At 38.3% G+C, this 21,823-nt stretch overlaps 3 protein-coding genes across 8 annotated transcripts in view; 2 read left to right on the top strand and 1 right to left on the bottom strand.

Moving 5' to 3' along the window:
- LOC132844292 (low affinity immunoglobulin gamma Fc region receptor III-like) overlaps positions 1–21,823 on the bottom strand; it is a 237,143-nt gene that overhangs the window by 50,482 nt on the left and 164,838 nt on the right. The window lies entirely within an intron of this gene.
- tmem69 (transmembrane protein 69) lies at positions 24–7,347 on the top strand. The gene is made up of 3 exons (XM_060867062.1): positions 24–160; positions 338–387; positions 5,583–7,347. The coding sequence occupies exons 2-3, from the start codon at positions 343–345 to the stop codon at positions 6,288–6,290; spliced, it is 753 nt and encodes a 250-aa protein (XP_060723045.1). The 5' UTR covers positions 24–160; positions 338–342; the 3' UTR covers positions 6,291–7,347.
- Positions 9,437–21,823, top strand: part of mast2 (microtubule associated serine/threonine kinase 2) — a 118,652-nt gene continuing 106,265 nt past the window's right edge. For 4 of the 5 annotated variants that reach the window (XM_060867553.1, XM_060867552.1, XM_060867551.1 and 1 more), the window contains exon 1: positions 9,438–10,309. In XM_060867553.1, the coding sequence (XP_060723536.1) occupies positions 10,229–10,309 (81 nt within the window). In that variant the 5' untranslated portion in view covers positions 9,438–10,228. Of the gene's footprint in view, positions 10,310–21,823 lie in introns of all 5 variants that reach the window. The other variant, XM_060867555.1, reaches the window with a different exon arrangement.

The following is a 21,823-nucleotide window of genomic DNA, read 5'->3' as shown; positions in this document are numbered from 1 at the left end:
TGTAGAAACAATGAATCGTTGGACGGGACTTTTATTATGTAGAAACATTCGCCATGTTGCTAGATGTAGCTGTTGACCTCCGTATGTGCCGTTGAATTATAATGTGACACCAGAAGTAGTTATTAATTTAGAGCATTTTTGGAAACTCTATGAAAGGATAGTAAGTGACTTTATATTTTAATATCATTAACAAGCTTTATTACGGAAAGTTAGTCTCTGTAACTAAGCTAACTAGCTCATGTTCAGGGAAGTAGCTCAACGACCTCAAACAGCAACAGGAATAAAAATTAATTCTTGTTGCAACGAGGTTATTAATCTGGTAAAATTTGCATTGCAGGCAAAATGTCCATAGCTCTAATAGGAGGCCGTTTGGGTGCCAGCTTCTGGGTGAGTAAACATACAACATGAGTTCAATCAGATTTAATACAAATGATTTATTTACAGTACAATCTGAAGAATTGTAGACAAGAAGAGAAGACAAACTTTACAGATTATAAATCTCAGTACAGTTTTAAACAGCTTTTCTTCTCACTGTTTCTTATTGGTATATCGTATCAATACAGTGAGGTATCGTATCAATACAGGTGAGGTATCGTATCAATACAGGTGAGGTATCGTATCAATACAGTGAGGTATCGTATCAATACAGGTAAGGTATCGTATCAATACTGTGAGGTATCGTATCAATACAGGTGAGGTATCGTATCAATACAGGTGAGGTATCGTATCAATACAGGTGAGGTATCGTATCAATACTGTGAGGTATCGTATCAATACAGGTGAGGTATCGTATCAATACAGGTGAGGTATCGTATCAATACAGGTGAGGTATCGTATCAATACTGTGAGGTATCGTATCAATACAGTAAGGTATCGTATCAATACTGTGAGGTATCGTATCAATATTGTGAGGTATCGTATCAATACAGGTGAGGTATCGTATCAATACAGGTGAGGTATCGTATCAATACAGTGAGGTATCGTATCAATACAGTGAGGTATCGTATCAATACAGTAAGGTATCGTATCAATACAGGTGAGGTATCGTATCAATACAGGTGAGGTATCGTATCAATACAGTGAGGTATCGTATCAATACAGGTGAGGTATCGTATCAATACAGGTGAGGTATCGTATCAATACAGTGAGGTATCGTATCAATACAGGTAAGGTATCGTATCAATACTGTGAGGTATCGTATCAATACAGGTGAGGTATCGTATCAATACAGGTGAGGTATCGTATCAATACAGGTGAGGTATCGTATCAATACTGTGAGGTATCGTATCAATACAGGTGAGGTATCGTATCAATACAGGTGAGGTATCGTATCAATACAGGTGAGGTATCGTATCAATACTGTGAGGTATCGTATCAATACAGTAAGGTATCGTATCAATACTGTGAGGTATCGTATCAATATTGTGAGGTATCGTATCAATACAGGTGAGGTATCGTATCAATACAGGTGAGGTATCGTATCAATACAGTGAGGTATCGTATCAATACAGTGAGGTATCGTATCAATACAGTAAGGTATCGTATCAATACAGGTGAGGTATCGTATCAATACAGGTGAGGTATCGTATCAATACAGTGAGGTATCGTATCAATACAGGTGAGGTATCGTATCAATACAGGTGAGGTATCGTATCAATACAGGTGAGGTATCGTATCAATACAGGTGAGGTATCGTATCAATACAGGTGAGGTATCGTATCAATACAGGTGAGGTATCGTATCAATACAGGGAGGTATCGTATCAATACAGGTGAGGTATCGTATCAATACAGTGAGGTATCGTATCAATACAGGTGAGGTATCGTATCAATACAGTGAGGTATCGTATCAATACAGGTGAGGTATCGTATCAATACTGTGAGGTATCGTATCAATACTGTGAGGTATCGTATCAATACAGGTGAGGTATCGTATCAATACAGGTGAGGTATCGTATCAATACAGGTGAGGTATCGTATCAATACAGGTGAGGTATCGTATCAATACAGGTGAGGTATCGTATCAATACAGGTGAGGTATCGTATCAATACAGGTGAGGTATCGTATCAATACAGGTGAGGTATCGTATCAATACAGGTGAGGTATCGTATCAATACTGTGAGGTATCGTATCAATACAGTAAGGTATCGTATCAATACAGGTGAGGTATTGTATCAATACTGTGAGGTATCGTATCAATACAGTAAGGTATTGTATCAATACTGTGAGGTATCGTATCAATACAGGTGAGGTATCGTATCAATACAGGTGAAGTATCGTATCAATACAGTGAGGTATCGTATCAATACAGGTGAGGTATCGTATCAATACAGGTGAGGTATCGTATCAATACAGGTGAGGTATCGTATCAATACAGTGAGGTATCGTATCAATACAGGTGAGGTATCGTATCAATACAGGTGAAGTATCGTATCAATACAGGTGAGGTATCGTATCAATACAGGTGAGGTATCGTATCAATACAGTGAGGTATCGTATCAATACAGTGAGGTATCGTATCAATACAGTGAGGTATCGTATCAATACTGTGAGGTATCGTATCAATACAGGTGAGGTATCGTATCAATACAGGTGAGGTATCGTATCAATACAGGTGAGGTATCGTATCAATACAGTGAGGTATCGTATCAATACAGGTGAGGTATCGTATCAATACAGGTGAGGTATCGTATCAATACAGGTGAGGTATCGTATCAATACAGGTGAGGTATCGTATCAATACAGGTGAGGTATCGTATCAATACAGGTGAGGTATCGTATCAATACAGGTGAGGTATCGTATCAATACAGTGAGGTATCGTATCAATACAGGTGAGGTATCGTATCAATACAGTGAGGTATCGTATCAATACAGGTGAGGTATCGTATCAATACAGGTGAGGTATCGTATCAATACTGTGAGGTATCGTATCAATACAGGTGAGGTATCGTATCAATACAGGTGAGGTATCGTATCAATACAGGTGAGGTATCGTATCAATACAGGTGAGGTATCGTATCAATACAGTGAGGTATCGTATCAATACAGGTGAGGTATCGTATCAATACAGGTGAGGTATCGTATCAATACAGGTGAGGTATCGTATCAATACAGGTGAGGTATCGTATCAATACAGGTGAGGTATCGTATCAATATTGTGAGGTATCGTATCAATACAGGTGAAGTATCGTATCAATACAGGTGAGGTATCGTATCAATACAGTGAGGTATCGTATCAATACTGTGAGGTATCGTATCAATACAGGTGAGGTATCGTATCAATACAGGTGAGGTATCGTATCAATACAGTGAGGTATCGTATCAATACAGGTGAGGTATCGTATCAATACAGGTGAGGTATCGTATCAATACAGGTGAGGTATCGTATCAATACAGTGAGGTATCGTATCAATACAGGTGAGGTATCGTATCAATACAGGTGAGGTATCGTATCAATACAGGTGAGGTATCGTATCAATACAGTGAGGTATCGTATCAATACAGGTGAGGTATCGTATCAATACAGGTGAGGTATCGTATCAATACAGTGAGGTATCGTATCAATACAGTGAGGTATCGTATCAATACAGTGTGGTATCGTATCAATACAGGTGAGGTATCGTATCAATACAGGTGAGGTATCGTATCAATACAGGTGAGGTATTGTATCAATACAGTGAGGTATCGTATCAATACAGTGTGGTATCGTATCAATACAGGTGAGGTATCGTATCAATACAGGTGAGGTATCGTATCAATACTGTGAGGTATCGTATCAATACAGTGAGGTATCGTATCAATACAGTGTGGTATCGTATCAATACAGGTGAGGTATCGTATCAATACAGGTGAGGTATCGTATCAATACAGTGAGGTATCGTATCAATACAGTGTGGTATCGTATCAATACAGGTGAGGTATCGTATCAATACAGGTGAGGTATCGTATCAATACAGGTGAGGTATTGTATCAATACTGCGAGGTATCTCATCAGTGCTCTTACATTGCACAATAGTACGTTGTGGAGTCATTGCAGAACCAAAAGTCCATGGGGTCAGTAAGACCTGATCTGATTCCAACTAACTGGGCAACATCAAGACAAATGTCCAGAAGTCTGTTTCACAAATCCAGGTTTGGAGGCTAAGTGGGTCATTTGTAAAGTGTTTAGTTTGAGGAAATGCTGATTTTTCAGTCTCAATAAGGTGGATTGGTTTTTTGGGGCAGGTTTTATTCTGGGTAAAAGGACTCAAACCCAACTTGATCCAATGATAATATTTCCTTGCACAGCTTAATTGAACACTTCTGGGTGTTTCCTGCAATCATCAGACAACGAGTAATATTTGATTAAGGGTTGAAACCTGGGTTGTTTGAGAAATGTAATAACCAGTGTCATGAAGTCTATTAACTTGGGTTGGATTTGTTTGCTTTTGTCACCTGAAAAGTATCCAACTGGTTTTGTGAATCAGGTCTCAGTGGGTAGGCTTAGCTTAGCTGGATAATGTGTTGCTTGTTCTGTGTCTCGTAGGATAGGGTTAGATTTATAGGAGATATTGGATCAGATTCAGCTCCACTTTCTGGACTATCACAAACTGTCTGATTTTGGGGGAAAAAATAAGTCCGTGAGCAATTTGAAAGCTGAAAGTGTCACGTCTTGGTGGTGAGCTTAGAGCGAAGAGATGAAGTGTTAGCGCTTCTTTAAACACACTTTCATTTAAACGAACTTCCTTTACTTTCATCAAATAATCTGTGATCCGACACAATTTCTGAGTGAATTCGAACTTTTGAACGCTAGCTTTGTATATCTTTATAGATACTGATGGCTTTTATAAAAGTTAAGACCGAGTTGCGCAAAGAAAGATTAAAATGTAAGTTCATCTAATTAATCTAGTTTGCTTTTAAACCATCTACTTGTGAAATATGTGTATTTAATAACGATACCTTTTGTGCATTTTTTATTTTTTTTTTTTTTTGGTTGTACCCTTTTTGAGGTCACAACAGCAAATCATGCGGTCCCCATATTTGATTTAGCAAGTTTTATGCCAGATGCCCTTCCTGGTGCATTTTACTCAGGCTTGGAACAAGCACTGAGAGTTAATCCCCCAGTGGCTGGGTTAACTCCCTGCCCCTGAATTGAACCCTGGCCATGGTGGTGTGAGGGATTAAACATACAAATCTTTAGGGATTCTTGTTTTTTTTTTTTAACCTTGTATCTGAAATTGTTTTAATTGCAAAAATGTAAACACGTTCCATGTTAGATGGATTGTGTAAAATAAAAACAAGTTCCTCAAAGCAATATTATTAACAATGACTGATTTTGAGTATCATTGGCGATGCTTTAAATTAAAAAAGGTGACATTCTTATTAAATAAAGTTGTGTGTTTGGAACATTGTTGATGTTTCAGAGGAATAAATCATTTCAGGACTTGCTGTTATTGGAAAAGGTAAAAGCTATAGTCTCATAGATTCCTAGCATTATTTAGTGAAACCTTATGGTTTAAGGTAAAATCCATTAGCAGTTTTTTCTTTGTCTTTGAAGTTTCAGAAATAACCTATGAATTCCTGTGTTTTTTGTTATGAACAGTGTGGGAAGTGGAGCAGACTTCAGCCTATATCCAAAAGGTTTGTCTTCTCCAGCCACCAGATCCAACGCTCTATGTTTTTCACAAAAACCTGGAGTTGCCCTCTGCATCATAGAAACGCAGCAGGTTCCCTCATCCGAGCTGAATCCATCCACACGTCGTCACAGAGACTGAAGAAACGGCAGCCAGACGAAGCTCCTCCACGTGAACTTGACTTGCTTCGTTATGATCTGAAGGTTCTGAAGAAAGCCCCCAAACCAGCGTTGTATTTAGGATTTTCCGGTCTCATACCGTTTGTATCCGCTCCGTTATTCATGGCCGTCACAGAGACCTACGTTCCTGAATTAGCTTATGCTCAAGTTGTGTACGGAGCCGCCATTGTTTCCTTTCTCGGCGGCGCTCGTTGGGGCTTCGCCTTACCCGAGGGCAGCCCTGCGAAACCCGATTGGCTGAACCTAGCCAACAGTGTTGTTCCCACTATAATAGCGTGGGCAGCTTTGCTGTTCAGCCACAACATTATTCAGTCTGGCATGCTAGTGATCATGGGCCTGGGAATATCGCTTCATTACGACCTGGCACTGTTACCCACTTACCCCAGCTGGTTCAAGGCACTGAGGACAATCCTCACTACAGTAGCTTTCTTCTCTTTACTGGCCACTATAGTTCTTAAAGGATTCTATCCAGAGAAGAGATATCTGACCCAGGAATAATTTTTCTTTTTTGTATGTAAATCTCACTTTAACTTCATAATATAATGCATCTGTTTTAACCTATACCTGTCATACCAAGCCTGTTTTCATCCTGGAAACAATAGGAATATCACATTTGTACAATTACACAATTGACACAATTGTATTAATGAATGAAATAATCGTAACTCCAAGAGGTATAGATTTTAAACACGTGCTGACAAGATTGTGAATGTTTAAATACTGATATTATCACTATATGACATTGTCACACCCACTGATCATACATACGCAGCCATATTTACAACAGAAGGCAAATAAAACATCATGTTCAAATTGCTGTCTTATTTTTCTACATTTAAACATGAAATTAAATTAAAATGTTTAGCGGTATTGAATGACTCATTTACCATCTTTCCCCCCTCCGTATTTATAATGAAGATCTATTGTGAAAAATTTTGTTTCATATAATATAATGAATAATAAATTAATACCAGGAAAAAAAAACCCAATGATTTTCCCTCTAGTTTTCAACTATTTATTATGGGATATTTTCACTCAAAAATGTTTTCAGCGGAATTTGAAAAAAATATTAATATACTTTTATCCATTAATTCACTTTTATTCCTTCATCTAACTACAATTGTAATGTTATTAATCCATATATAGATCTTAAATTTGGTTAATCATTTCACTGGTTGCTTCTCTTTCACTGATATTCTAGTTATAGCCTGCTTTAAGACGACCCCTATCTCACATCTATAGTATTCAGGGGACACATTCCTGTAGTCCACAGCTCTTAAAACCAGACATAAACCTAAGCTCCACTTAGCAGCTTGTGTAGATTTGACTTTTCGGAAGAGTTTGAGGTTTTTTTGTTTCTTGGTAAAATGGTAAGTTGTAGGTTTTATTTTTGTTTCATTAACAAAAAAAGTGATGCTGGTGAGGGATGACCATTTATAGCTGCTGTAAAAAACTTGACCGGTCCTAATTTTAATTGTGGACGTTCTACATTATTAACTGGATCTATAAACAGCTAAAGTTTTGTGGTTTGTTAATAAATAAAAAGTTGCAGTCATTGGCAATGTGCTTTTCCTTTGTCAAGACAAGTCAAGAAGCTTTTATTTTTGTCATTTCAACCGTATATAGCTGTTGCAGTACACAGTGAAATGAGACAACGTTTCTCCAGGATCAGGGTGTTACATAAAACAAAGACAGAGCTATAAGGACTTAGTAAGTTAGTCCTAGATACATAAAGTGCAACTGTGTGACCTGGTGCAATCAGTGCAGGACAAGACAAATACAGACAAGACAGTGCAGGGCAAGACAGAAATACAGACAAGACAGTGCAGGACAAGACAGAAAGAAAGTGCAGGACAAAAGACAAAAAAGACAGTGCAGGAAAAGACAGAAAGACAGTGCAGGACAAAAGACAAGAAGACAAAAAATACAAGACATTTCACAAAAGACAAAAAAGACAGTGCAGGACAAAAGACAAAAAGAACAGTGCAGGACAAAAGACAAGAAGACAGTGCAGGACAAAAGACAAAAATAACAGTGCAGGACAAAAGACAAGAAGAGAGTGCAGGACAAAAGACAAAAAAGACAGTGCAGGACAAGACAGAAAGAAAGTGCAGGACAAAAGACAAAAAAGACAGTGCAGGACAAGACAGAAAGAAAGTGCAGGACAAAAGACAAAAAAGACAGTGCAGGAAAAGACAGAAAGACAGTGCAGGACAAAAGACAAGAAGACAAAAAATACAAGACATTTCACAAAAGACAAAAAAGACAGTGCAGGACAAAAGACAAAAAGAACAGTGCAGGACAAAAGACAAGAAGACAGTGCAGGACAAAAGACAAAAATAACAGTGCAGGACAAAAGACAAGAAGAGAGTGCAGGACAAAAGACAAAAAAGACAGTGCAGGACAAGACAGAAAGAAAGTGCAGGACAAAAGACAAAAAAGACAGTGCAGGAAAAGACAGAAAGACAGTGCAGGACAAAAGACAGAAAGACAGTGCAGGACAAAAGACAAAAAAGACAGTGCAGGACAAGACAAAGAAAGTGCAGGACAAAAGACAAAAAAGACAGTGCAGGAAAAGACAGAAAGACAGTGCAGGACAAAAGACAAAAAATACAAGACATTTCACAAAAGACAAAAAGACAGTGCAGGACAAAAGACAAAAAGAACAGTGCAGTACAAAAGACAAAAAGAACAGTGCAGGACAAAAGACAAAAAAGACAGTGCAGGACAAAAGACAAAAAGAACAGTGCAGTACAAAAGACAAGAAGACAGTGCAGGACAAAAGACAAAAAAGACAGTGCAGGACAAAAGACAAAAAGAACAGTGCAGGACAAAAGACAAAAAGAACAGTGCAGGACAAAAGACAAAAAAGACAGTACAGGACAAAAGACAACAAGAACAGTGCAGGACAAAAGACAATAAACAGAAACAGCGGCATTATTGGAAAAGAAATAAATTCAATGTAGTAACTCCACTTCAATCAGAATTTACTTAAGTGCCTCATTCCTTAATTGAGTGTACTGTATGTTATAGGGATGGGGTGGCCTAGTGATTAAGGTGTTGGACTACTGACCAGAAGGTTAAGTTCAAATCCCAGGTGAATCCCAGGTCCACCAAGGTTCCACTGCTGGTCCCCTGATCAAGGCCCTTAACCCTGAAATAAATAAATTGTAAGTCACTCTGGATAAGTGTGTCTACTAAATGCCAAAAAGGTATGATTATGATGTTAGCATAAAACAGGGTGTCCCAAAAGTCTACATACACAAGGAAACTAAAGAAAGCATGTCATGCATGGTTACCTGGCTTAATTGTTTATATCATTATTTTGTTTAAATTCTTAAATGGATTGTACAGGGTTCTGGATCCAAGCCACAGAATAATTAAATAAAAAATGAACAAAATATAAACACGTTGTAATAACAAAGTGCACTGTAGGTGGCAGCAGATTCACACCAAAATACTAAAGTGCACTACAAGCTCCACGTGCTCAGCCAGTGTGAGGCTTAACCGCTCCCAGATCAGTACCGCCGAGTTTATCTGCGCGTCACAACGCGCGCTCGTGATCCGGCAAACTGATCTCAGATCAGCGTGATCCAGGAAGCGGTTAAATTAGTGTGACCGAGGTGCAGAGGATCTCGGGATCCGGTGGGATTAAATCTGCCGTCATCCCTGCGGTGTGTTTATTCCGGATGTGCGCACCATGAGGGCAGGGAGACGGTGTATATACGTACAGAAGCTGTGATGATCTGAGAACAGTGCAGCGGGACGATTCACCGGCTTCTGGTCATGACTGAAGCGCGAGCGCTTTACGTTAGTTGGCTGTTTGGTGAAGTAAAATCCCAAACAGTCGGTTTTAGCTAAACTAGCTATCTGGTTTTATCAGCTGGTGCTGGAGAGAAGACATGCGTGAAGATGTGGATGAATTTTAAACAGTGAGGGAAAAAAATTGAAAGTGTCTAAACTCGGCTCTGAATTCATGGACACTAGTTTAGAATTAGCACAAATGCTAACAGCCTTATAAGAGAAGCGGGAAGATCAAACGCAGCTAATTGCCTCAGCTTGCTAACCGTCATTTGTAACCGCTGTAACGGCTACATGTATAAAGTGCTCATTATTTTGTCGGAAACCTGTTTATTTTTCTATTCTATCACTTTCCGAGCTCGGATACCTAATGTTTGTTTATTTCTAGCCGGATAAATGACCTCCTAATTTCCATTTTAAGCTAGGTTAGCTTAAAGCTAGCTAGCTAGTTTGTTTGTTTTGTGGTTATTATGACATCCGGAGATTCGAACACAAAACCTTTCCTGTTACACGCTTTATCAGTTTGTGGGATTTTTAAACTTCACGGTGTGAAAATTTCATCTGGAAAGCGACTCGAAGCTATGATCGTCTGAGCCGATTTAACTTCTCAGCTGTCTTCACTGTTTGCACCGAAAATGAAGAGGACAGAGAATAAAAATAAGAGGAAATTGTGCAGCAACGAGCAACAGTCCAGTGGCTCTGAAGGAAAAAATGGGGTGAGTGAAATCATCTAAGAGAAATGGTGGTTATAAGTGATGTGGTGTGGATGGAAAGTGAGATTACAGGATGATTACAGGATGACTGACACACACACACACACACACACACACACACACACACACACACAAATCATTCATTCACCGACAGTCAAACAATAACCTGATTTCAGGATTAAACTTGGAACCCTCTGTACTCCATCTCCATCCTGCTAAGAGATGTAGTAATGTGTGGTGTTGTTGCTTTGTCAAAAACACTGCACATAGTCAGCTGTATGGAGTTTGCTTTTATTTCCTTAAACCTATAAACTTAACACAGGTGTTGGTTTCTGACCTTCAGGTATGGTCAGAGAAGTGTCTTAGCTTAGAGAGCATACTTATTCATCCATTCATTTATCAGTCCATCCCTCTATTGTGCTATTTATTCTTCCTTCCTTCTATCCATCCTTCCATCCATCCATCCATCCCTCCGTCCGCCCATCCATCCATTCTGTTTTTCTTTACATAATCCAAACCTTTTTCCAGCCACATTTCCTTCCATGTATCCATCTCTTCCTTCCTTTCATCCTTCTTTTCTTCCTTCCTAACCTACCTTACTTCTATCCATCCCTCCCTCCATCCACCCATCCATCCATTCTGTTTTTCTTTACACATTTCTTTCCATGTATCCATCTCTTCCTTCCTTCCTTTCTTCCTTCCTTCCTCCTAGCCATCCCTTCGTCTTTCCCTCCACCCACCCATCCATCTGTTCTGTTTTTCGTTACATAATCCAAACCTTTTTCCAGGCACATTTCCTTCAATTCTTTATCCATCTCTTCCATCCATCCATCCATCCATCTTTTCCTTATATATGCATCTTTCCCTAACATCGATCCATCCATCCATTCACACCTATAATCAGCACAGCGTCGCTAATCCACCTGCCAGCATGATTTTTTTGGAGGTGGGAGGAAACCAGAGAACCTGAAAAACAACAACTCAGACCTGTGAGCCTGAATCTGTGAGGCATAACACTTTAATACTACCGCCTGTGTCACCCAAGAATTTCTTTAGCTCTGCTGATGGTCTTGATTTTTATTGTCAATCGTAAAAAACGCATAGCACGCACATATCTTCTGTTTTTATGTAGGCTAGTAATACAGGTAAAGACCCTGTCTCCTCAGTACACCACCGATACACCGATTACACAAGTCATACTTTTTATGATTTGATAACACTTTCCTGCACCGATGATAAACAATAACTCATTTTCCATGGAGATTGTCCTATTTATTTATTTATTTATTTTATTTTATTTTATTTTATTTTATTTTATTTATTTATTTTTTAAAAAGTAGCAAATTGGCTGTGAAGACAATTTTCCAGCTGTCTACGTGCTTGACGGGGGTCACGGTGGCTTAGTGGTTAGCACGTTCGCCTCACACCTCCAGGCTCGGGGTTCGATTCCCGCCTCCGCCTTGTGTGTGTGTAGTTTGCATGTTCTCCCCGTGCCTCGGGGGTTTCCTCCGGGTACTCCGGTTTCCAAAGACATGCATGGTAGGTTGATTGGCATCTCTGGAAAATTGTCCGTAGTGTGTGATTGCGTGAGTGAATGAGAGTGTGTGTGTGCCCTGCGATGGGTTGGCACTCCGTCCAGGGTGAATACTGCCTTGAAGCCCGATGACGCCTGAGATAGGCACAGGATCCCCGTGACACGAGGTAGTTCGGATAAGCGGTAGAAAATGAGTGAGAGAGTGAGTACATGCTTGACTTCCCTATAAACAGCTTTAATTATAATAAATGGCACAGGTAGGGTATAAGAGAGGCATAAAAGCAGAAAGGTGTTTATAACTGACAGGTTTATAGTGAATATAAATACAGAGTTCCAAGCATAATTACTTTGTGTTTCCTTTTATAGAATGTATTTATATATTTCTGATGTTTATTTCTTTTTTTTTAAATTATAGTTGATGCAAATTTTGTTATAACTGGAGACTTTTGGGCTGGAGACTTTTGGTATATTTGTGTTATAACATACTGACGCAGGTTCAGGCAGGTGATTTAAGTGCCTCAATTGGTTCAACATTTAATACCCAAAGTGATAGAACGAACCAGAGATTTGACTGTTTGAGAATGAGATATAATCAGCTTTGCTTAATTACCTAAACATAATATCATGTCACCAAACTAATTTTCCACGTTAAAGTTTAACGTCCAGTTTATTCAGAATTTCAGTTCTGAACGAAACAAATTAAAATTGACAAAAACATGAAAACAGCTGAGCCCAAGACCTTCTTTAGAATAGAAAAAAAGGGTGTGTTCTGTTTCATGAATCAGTAGTTCATTATTAAACACCTCAGTTTATACCCAGAAATTTTCAAACCTACTCATCTTTAATGTTGATGCTACTGTTTCTGTTCATTAGGGAGTATTAGCTTATTCATTAACATCATTGCTTCCTTGACTGCAAGTAAAATATTTACAGGATTAAATATTTTACCGTTAGGAATACGAGTTCAGGCTAAAGGGACAGATCATCCTGGCTTGAATGTGTTTGTTTTTAATTTATTTTATTTTTTGTAATCTTAATAACCCTCAACATGAGAGATCAGCAGCCCTCAATGTGAAGAATCAGAGCTCATAGTATTTTTATCATGTAAAGCCCAAGCTGTGTGTTTCGCAGCTGAGCTCTTAACTTCTTAACTAGATGAGGCCATTTTCTTATACCTTTGCTCATTGGAACTTAAAATTCTATCCAAATATTTGCGTATTAATCCGAGACATTTATCTGTACCTTTTGTCATTATTTAGGCTCGTGTGTATTATGTAATCTGTAGTATTGTGTGCGTTACTTGTACTGCATCAACATTGTTGCACTTTTTGCATTTGTCTCATATTTACACTGTTATATGTTGACCATTTGATACGCACCACTTCAAGTCAAATTTCTAATACATGCTAGATTTGGGATGATGGACAATAATATCAGTTCCATCTGTTGCAAGATTTGTCAATTTGTACAATTTAAGTGTGTCGGAAAACATATGTCTCTCATTTTACATATCTAGTATTCCGTACAAATCTTACAGTAATAACTTTAATAACTTTTCCCCTTTTTTTATCACTCGCAAAATATAATTTATATCAAGGAAATTAAACAGCCTGTTGTTAATCAGGGCAGCGTTGCTGTACAAGCAAGTATGTATGTGTTCAGTAAGCACAGCCAACTCATAAACGTCAACACGTGTTGGGTATATCTGGCCGCACCCCTGTTCATTTCACTTGTTAAGTGAAACAAGGCATAGTGTTGTCAATTGGCCCTGATTACGTGGAACAATAAAATAAAGGTATGGAGTTACAATCTCACAAACCTAATACATGCATATGTTCCTGGCTGATACAGTGATTCTGATTTTGCATGGCAGAAAATACTTGTTAATAGAACCATGATGTTACTCTTAAGTTTTTAACTTTTAAGCCTTATTTGGTCTGGATTAGTTTAACACAGGGAGAAGAAGTGCTGTAGAAATTAGTGGTGTATCTCTGAGAATTTAATCACGTGAAGATAAGAAAATTCAACTGATGATTAAATGGAGATATACTGTGTTCAAATAAAGGTTGTAACTTGTCATTAACTTGACACTAGATTTATATAATGTATGTGTGCATGTGTGTGTATATGTTTGTTTGTGTGTGTGTGAAAGCTTGAATGCAGCTTTATAAGACAAGTGATGCTTGTTGGATAAATGATTGAATCTATATGGTGGAGACAGTCTACTTACATATTAGTCATGTGGCCTACTAATGATCAAGTGTGATGTGTTCAAGAAGTTATAGAAGTAGTAATACATGCCTAAACTAAAGATCAAAACTTTCAGTTTGTAGTAGGTGTAGAACCTTTCGGCGTAACGAGCATGTGTACGTTGTAAAGGCAGTCCCATCTATGTGATTTGTACACAGATTGTTTATCCTGAGCATAATCACTGCAAAATGTCCTTAGGTAACATTACTTATCAAACGGCCTGAATAGTACTTTAGACATGTTTATAGTTGTTTGTGCTGGAACATTTCAGAAATACATGTGCGTGTGTGTGCACGGTGAGAGAAGACGAGTGGTGAAATAGAAGCCGTGGACACACTTGTGAAATCGAGCTTGTACTGATTTCTCCAGCTGTGAGTCACACAGTGAGAAGTTCATGTGGCTCCTTTGCCAAAACACTGGAGACGTTCACATGCTCTCTTCTAATCTCAGTGAGCCTCGGGGCTCTCACCATGTTTCTAGATGTAGACCTCAGTTCTTATAAGCAAATATGTTCTGATAAGAGCTGACAAAATGTCTTATTAAATTATTAAACATGTCGGTCATTTTCAGCTTCGTGCAGGATAAACGCTTCATTCGGGGAAAAGTAGGTTGTTCCTGTTTTTTGTTTATTAAGACTCTAAAAATATTAAGCGATATCAAGCTTATGAAAGATAAAGGTCATGTCATGGAACTTGGACAAGAAGCATCATTTATCTGTGATTTAAGAACGCTGTACTGTGAGCGAGGTCTGAGAATCAAACCTGAGCTGTGACCATGTAAAGACTTTTTCCAGTTTCATGGCTTAAATTTGCAATGTTTTTACAACTTGTGCAGTTTAGTTCGAGGTGCCGTTCCAGTAACGGATTTCCGGCTCAAATTCTCTTAACAAATTAAAAAAAAAAAACATTTTAATTGATGATTTTTCAACTTTGAAGTGAAGTTTAAAGTGAACATCACATGAAGTTTATAATTGTTTGTTAAAAAAAAAAAAGGACTGACTTTTCTGTTCTATTGGCAAGCGAAGATTTTAGCTTTGTCTTATTTGTAGCTAAAAACATTAGACATGTTTAACAGATAAAGTTCAGTACGTTGTTGAGAGCTTGAGATTTGCAGTTTAATCTTGATTAGAACAGTTTTCATTTCATTCATTTTCACACAATAAATTCCACACCATCAACAACGCAACCATTTTGTAAAAAGGTTTGGTTTTTAAAATGCTTTACGTCTGCTTGCGAATACGCAGTTGCTTGCGAATACGCAATTGCTCAGAGTAACCTTTCCAAACGTTCTTTTAGAAAATGTGTGTAAATGCCACGTGTTTGTTAACCGGGTTACTGCAAGCTGCCTTCTGCAGCTGCAGGATGCCAACGTTCGTATAACAGCCAGCCTGAGGCCAACTTGCCTCCGCTACAGCTGGTCTGCTGAACCGAACATAGCAGGGGCATGTCAGAAGGGCGTGAAGAAAGATACATGCATCAACGTGTGTGTTTCTAAGACAAAACTGATTGTAGCAAATATTTTGGGTTTGGTAGAAAACCATGTAAATTTTGTAGAACTCTGATGCATTTGTGCGCTGTGATGATTGCATAAAAAAACCCACACCCTTTATTTTAATCTTTAGTCAGGACTGGAAAAATCATGTGAAGGAATTGTATTGGCTCAGTAGTCATCATTTGACATTTTCCATCTTGGAGACTTGGCAGTCAGCTGTATGAATATCAGAGCTGAAAAACATCCTGTCCTTCTTTTGTTTTCCTCTTGCACTCAAGGTCTATACACTCATCCAGGTAGCTCACTCTTTGCCTGCTCACTCACTCACTCATATCATGTTAATTGTCTGTGTTTTTATTGTGTGTACACTTAAGATGAATAAATTATCCTCAAGAACTATTAGAACGGTTTCTGGACCGTTCCTTTACCGAAGTGATTTACTGTTGTAGTCTGATTTATTAATTCAGAGATCCAGTGCCAATAATTGCTCAGCCATTACAATATGCAAGTTCTGTAACTACAACTAGATAAACAGTGACCAACATTTCATACCAATTATAATCCTGTGTTCACACCAGCAGTGATAAGTCACTCGTGATACTTCTACTCCGTGTCGTTGACACGTACCGACGGCTTTAACACCACGTAAATTGTAGCGTGACATGTCGGATAATGCAAACCTTTCAAGACAGTTGTACAGATTTGTCACTTCATTGCGCAGTGTTGTGCATGTACAAAAGAAAATTAAATATCACACTTCAATATTACAATGAAACCAATCATCGCTTTCATTATCAGTTAGTCGATTTGGGGTCTTACGGCATGTGCAAGTCACTTTGTTTGCAAAAAACTGAAAAATCTTTTTGTCCTCTCATTACCTGCATTGCATTGCCATCTCTACCACACAGGCTTCTCTGTCCAACTGTCTCTACAGAAGAGGAATAGAAAATGATGCGAATTTGCATTAGGTAATTTAAACTAGTTCTAAATCAGCAATTCAGTAGTGTAAGCCTCGTGTAAAGCACTGTTTTAAATTGCCAGTTACATGAGTGTTTACTGATTCAGTCTAATACACACATTTCACTTGGCACTCTGGAAAAGTTTTAGCCATTTCATTAGGATTAGCGATTACGTTTTAATGTGCCTCAGGAATATAAAGCTGTCACATGGTGTTTTTTAAAAAACAAGATAGAAAAAGTACTGCTGTTTTACAAGAAGCTTATACCACAGTGTGTGTGTAAATGCTCTAATCTGATTGGCCAGAATGTGTGCATTTTTGTATAACCTCTTGGCTCGGACATTAGCCTCGATTGTAGTTCTAGTCTAGTGTCAAAGTTATTAATCAGCAAGTCTGTAAAAATAATATCGAAATGATAGATGAGCAGATGTTGAGCGTGTTTTTTAAAATCTCTGCACACGTGCAGAAAAAGTACCTATTATGCCAGACTATTAATTATTTGCAGATCTGTCGTCATTTCAATCCTCCGACTGATTTGAAGCAGGAACCCAAATGAAACCTGCCGTAATTACAAACACCAGCAGTTCTGAGGCTGAGACTTATGATTAATACTCGTAGATTAGAAACCCCGCTTCATTTAAGGCATGGTGATTGCAGCACACCCTCGATGGAACATGATTGGCGTCTGTACTTAGTTCGAATATAAGTGGACGTAATACTTACCGAACGACGCATGGTGTTTGTTTTCGACGCATGGTGTTTGTTTGTTTAAAACTCATTGTTTTAAATAATTGCTCAAAAAATATTTCAAATCATGTCATTCTTCCTATTAGTGTTTTACGGTGAATGTTGGAGCAGTGATCACAAAGAGAGTTCAGCTAAAATTTTCTGAAGCCGCCAGAGCTTTTTTTTGTTCAGTCAAACTAAATCGGCCGTTGTTATTAGACTATTTCAGCTCGCGTTTTCATATGACAGCAAAATTTCTTACAGCAGTCGTGATGCAACTTGATGCGAAATGTCACGAGCACACAACTACGATTTTGATTGCAACACAATATCTCTCTATAACCGATCACATTGGCTTTACAGTTACGCAGATATCATCTTGGTACTGATGTTATTACTTTCCCCACCTCTATGAGCATATATGCATCATTGGTTCCTTAATCTACAGTGTAGAAACAAGTCTTAAAACCTGTTTTCTGTACGTAGTTATAAGGGAAACGCCACTAATAGACTATATAAATCATGCAAGTAATATATTTTTTATTTGCTTACAAAAATGACACAAATTGTACCTGACCGTACTGAGCCAAGCATTTTCTTTTAAAATATTTTCTGTCTCCATCCCCAGACTCCTCACATTTCTCCTTTTGTTCCTGTAAATCATTCTTAGCTTCCAGCCATACTAATAATGCATTGTATTTTATCCCTCAGGGTGATCGGTGGACGTCATCATGGGCTGCTTCAGCTTGTATCCTGTCTTCATAAAGATATTTGAGCAATTTGTACAATATTTTTTCCCTCTCTTTCCCCCCTTGATTTTATTCAGCTTTCGTGTGTTGTATTAGCAGTGTGCAGCTGCTTCGCTGTGCTTTTGGGAGCGGGAAAGCTTCCAGATTATTACCTCATTGCTTTAGCATGTGATTTGCCTCATCTCATCATCTAGACACTAGAATGCATCTGGAACTAAACAAATGATTATTATAGTTGAGGCTACAAAGAAGGACCTGGAATCAATTACATTTCTTTAGTGAGAGTTAATTGGATACTTAATCATATTAATGGACATTTTAGATTTACTTGTATACAACCTTTAACAATAGACATTATCACAAAGCAGCTTTACAGAAATCCAGATGTAGACCTCTAATGAAGAAGCCAGAGGTGACCGTGGCAAGAAAAACTCTGAAACGATGCGATTTAAACATCATTACATGTACAATTTGCATATACATTAATAGCAACATTAAACAGAACTAAGCATGATGAAAGGATGTTTAGTTCGAGTGAACTCTTATGTGTATTGTGTAGTAGATCCACAAAAGCTATGAGTTCTTACTCAAAAATTCACCAAAAGAACAGTGTTTCTCTCCCAAATAAAATGGAAGATGAGCCTTTTGCTTTGTGAATTTGGACAATCTGTTTACATTAGCAAGCAAATATATAGGCTCCGTGGTCTATATTTTCTGGCAGAAGAGGATGTGGTCATTGTGAGCAACGATTGAACGGTACATGGGTGAAAAACACACGAGCAGTGAGAACAGGAATATCTAAGGGTACTCCATCAGACACCATTTCTTGAATAGAACGTAATTACACTATATGGCCAAAAGTTTGTGATCTCTTGACCATCAAATCCATGTGTGTTCATTGAACATCCAGTTCCTTTGATTTACTCCTGCTTTGCTGTTTTAATAACCCTCACTCTTCTGGGAAGGCTTTCCGCTAAATTGCCGACCATGGCTTTGGGGGTTTGTGCTCATTCACCCGCAAGACCGTTAGTGAGTTGAGGAGGTCTGGGGCTCGGTCAGTGGTCCACTTCGTTAAAAAGGTGTTCAATGGGATTGAGGTCAGGGCTCTGAAAGGACGACACTCGAGATCTTTCACTCCAACCATCATGGACCTTACTTTGTTTACAGTGGGATTTTTCTATCGAAGTCAGACAAAACTAGACCCATTTTGTTGAGGTCGGGTTCAGGTGTTGCTTATTATTCCATAGAAGATTGTAGATCCTCACTGGATCCTAGTTAGATATAGATGGTTTTATGTTAGCTCTAAGCAGTTGTGCCACATACTGCTAAGTTTCAAAAGTTACGGTGAGCTAAAAATCCTTACATATTTTTATATTGTGCATTTGAAATGTATGCTTTTACTTACTTACAATAATTTATGCAGCAATTTTGCGCCTGCATTTCGAGTCTGGTAGATAAGCTCAGAGTTCAGATTTTTATTCCTGTTACCTGACTTCACCCTAGAGCTCTTTTTGGCAAAGCCTGAAGATCTTAAGCTTTTTTTTCCTCCCCCAAATGTACTTTATCTCTATATGTGGCAGCAGGAAAGCCATTAAACGAATTTCCACACATTTTTGTTCCCAGACGCTCCTCAAACAGTTCTAAATGCTAATCTCTGCTCTATGGTGGTTCAGGTTCAGCTGCAGGGTTCAGTGTGAGAGCCACACCATCGTTCTTCATTCCTTCTCAGCTGATGAGCAGCGAGATGGGACACTTAATGAAAGTGACACTCTTACTATTGTAAGAGATGCAGATGGATGGGGAGCAAAATCATTCACTGAAAAGCCTTTTCTTTCATCCTGTCTGTCAAATCTTGGTGAATCTTATTAAAAGCAGGAACGATGTAATTGAGCCTGGGTTCTATGCTGATATTATTTGACCCCTTGTATCATCCTGTCATGCTCTTCTCATAAAATTAGGTTGAAAAATGTGTTAAAGGTTTGTTTTTAAAAGTGATTAAAGTAGGTCTGTGGAATATGAGGTAGATAGTATGATCTTTTTTATGATACCATGACTGTGTGAAGGACACTTTTTTTTTTTTTTTTGTGAACACTGGAAACTGCAAATTAGATGTTTATCCTCATCAGTGTTAATTCTTTATTTTTCTATGCGTATTTTTTTAATACAACACAATTGCAGTCAGTTTGTTGGCAAACCTGTATATTGTGATATATAATATTTTTGTTGTTTTTGCCTATTCACATTGACCAGTTTTACCATTCCAGCAAGAAAGTCTTTGCTCAGTAGGTGCTCTCAGAGGAGGGCATGTATGGGCGAGGTTTAATAAATCTATTAGTCACAATGGACAGTGAGGCAGTGCCTTTGGCTTTCTCTGAACTTTCTGAACTTTCCTTTTAATTAGCTCAGTGAAAGAGCTCACCTCGGAGATGGAGCCAGATCAATAAATTCTTGCTGGTGAGAACGATGTCTTTAGAGCTCTCTCACATCATAGGGAATGCTTGGAGTTGTTCTTATTAGTAGGTTTTTTGTTTGTTTGTTTGACTTGTTAAATGGCATCTTACATATGAATGGCATCTTACATATGATGTATTTCAAAATTAATCCTGGTTTTTCCCTCAAAATGTGAATTACAAAAAAAAACACAGAGCAGTATTGGTAGTAGGTGGTACAGAGCAGTCATGGGTTCTTGCTCAGATATCTCGACAATGTTTCTCTCACACTCCTGAGTTCTTAATGCTTGGCCTTCTAGTCTTTATCTCAGATGGGCTACCACTGTTCCCGCTGTGCTAATATACCGCATTACATTTGGATTAGGACATATGCGCACTCTGACCTTCAGTATGCATTAAATAACCGTCCTTTGTCATGCAGTAACTGATGACTTGCAATTCAGTGTTTAAACATCTCCCCTGACATTCATTCAGGCAGAACAGGCATGTGCCCGAAACTCTGATCACTTTGACCTCCCCTGAACTAGCTAGATTACATGGTGAAGAAAAGAGGACTTAATACTCGATGTGCTTTTTTTTTTTTTTTCACTTTTGTGTCTCTTTTCACCTTATCTCACCCTGCAGGTCCTTCAGCTTGTTCAAGAGAGCAGTCTGGGTTTGGGTTTATGGTGTTGACCACTCCTACACCTGCAAGAGACAGATTAGAGAAGGCCAGATTAGGTGAAAAACTAAAGGCTCCATGTATCTTCAGTCTGCGTGGTGACTATGTCGCTAATATATTTTGGCATATTTAGACTGCTAATAGTCTGTGTGCAAAATGCTAAAAACAATATTTGGACATTTTTACAATACATGACGTGTTACAATATTTCATTTAGCTAACAAAGAGCCAAAGTCATGCAGTAATTTATTATATTACTGCATATTATATTTGTTTCAATGCCTTTGAACTTGCCATGAAGATATATGCTAATATGGTAACAAACATAAACAAACAAAACAAAAACAAATATAGTCCTAATGACTACTTTTTTTTTTTGTTTCCCCCCAAACTATTGCCGCAAAGTTTCAGTCAGTCAGTTGTATAGAAAGTCCTTGTATGCTGCAGAATTACAATTTAAATTCTCCTTGTGCATTAAGCGAGCTCCAAGAAGACTGACCTCAACCTCACTGCACCCACAGGCCTCCTCGTCCGTCATCAGTGACTGGCATCATTAATGCTGTTGTAGCTGAATGAGCACAGATCCACATGACCATACTTCAAAATCTAGTTGAAAGTTTTCCAAGGCGAGTCTGAGTTATTCCATATTTATTTTACTGCTGCAGTTATAATAAGATGTTTAACAAGCACATATGGTG

The sequence above is a fragment of the Tachysurus vachellii genome, chromosome 4 (assembly GCF_030014155.1).
Source record: "Tachysurus vachellii isolate PV-2020 chromosome 4, HZAU_Pvac_v1, whole genome shotgun sequence".
Lineage (NCBI taxonomy): Eukaryota > Metazoa > Chordata > Actinopteri > Siluriformes > Bagridae > Tachysurus > Tachysurus vachellii.
This window is presented reverse-complemented; position numbering and strand designations above follow the sequence as displayed.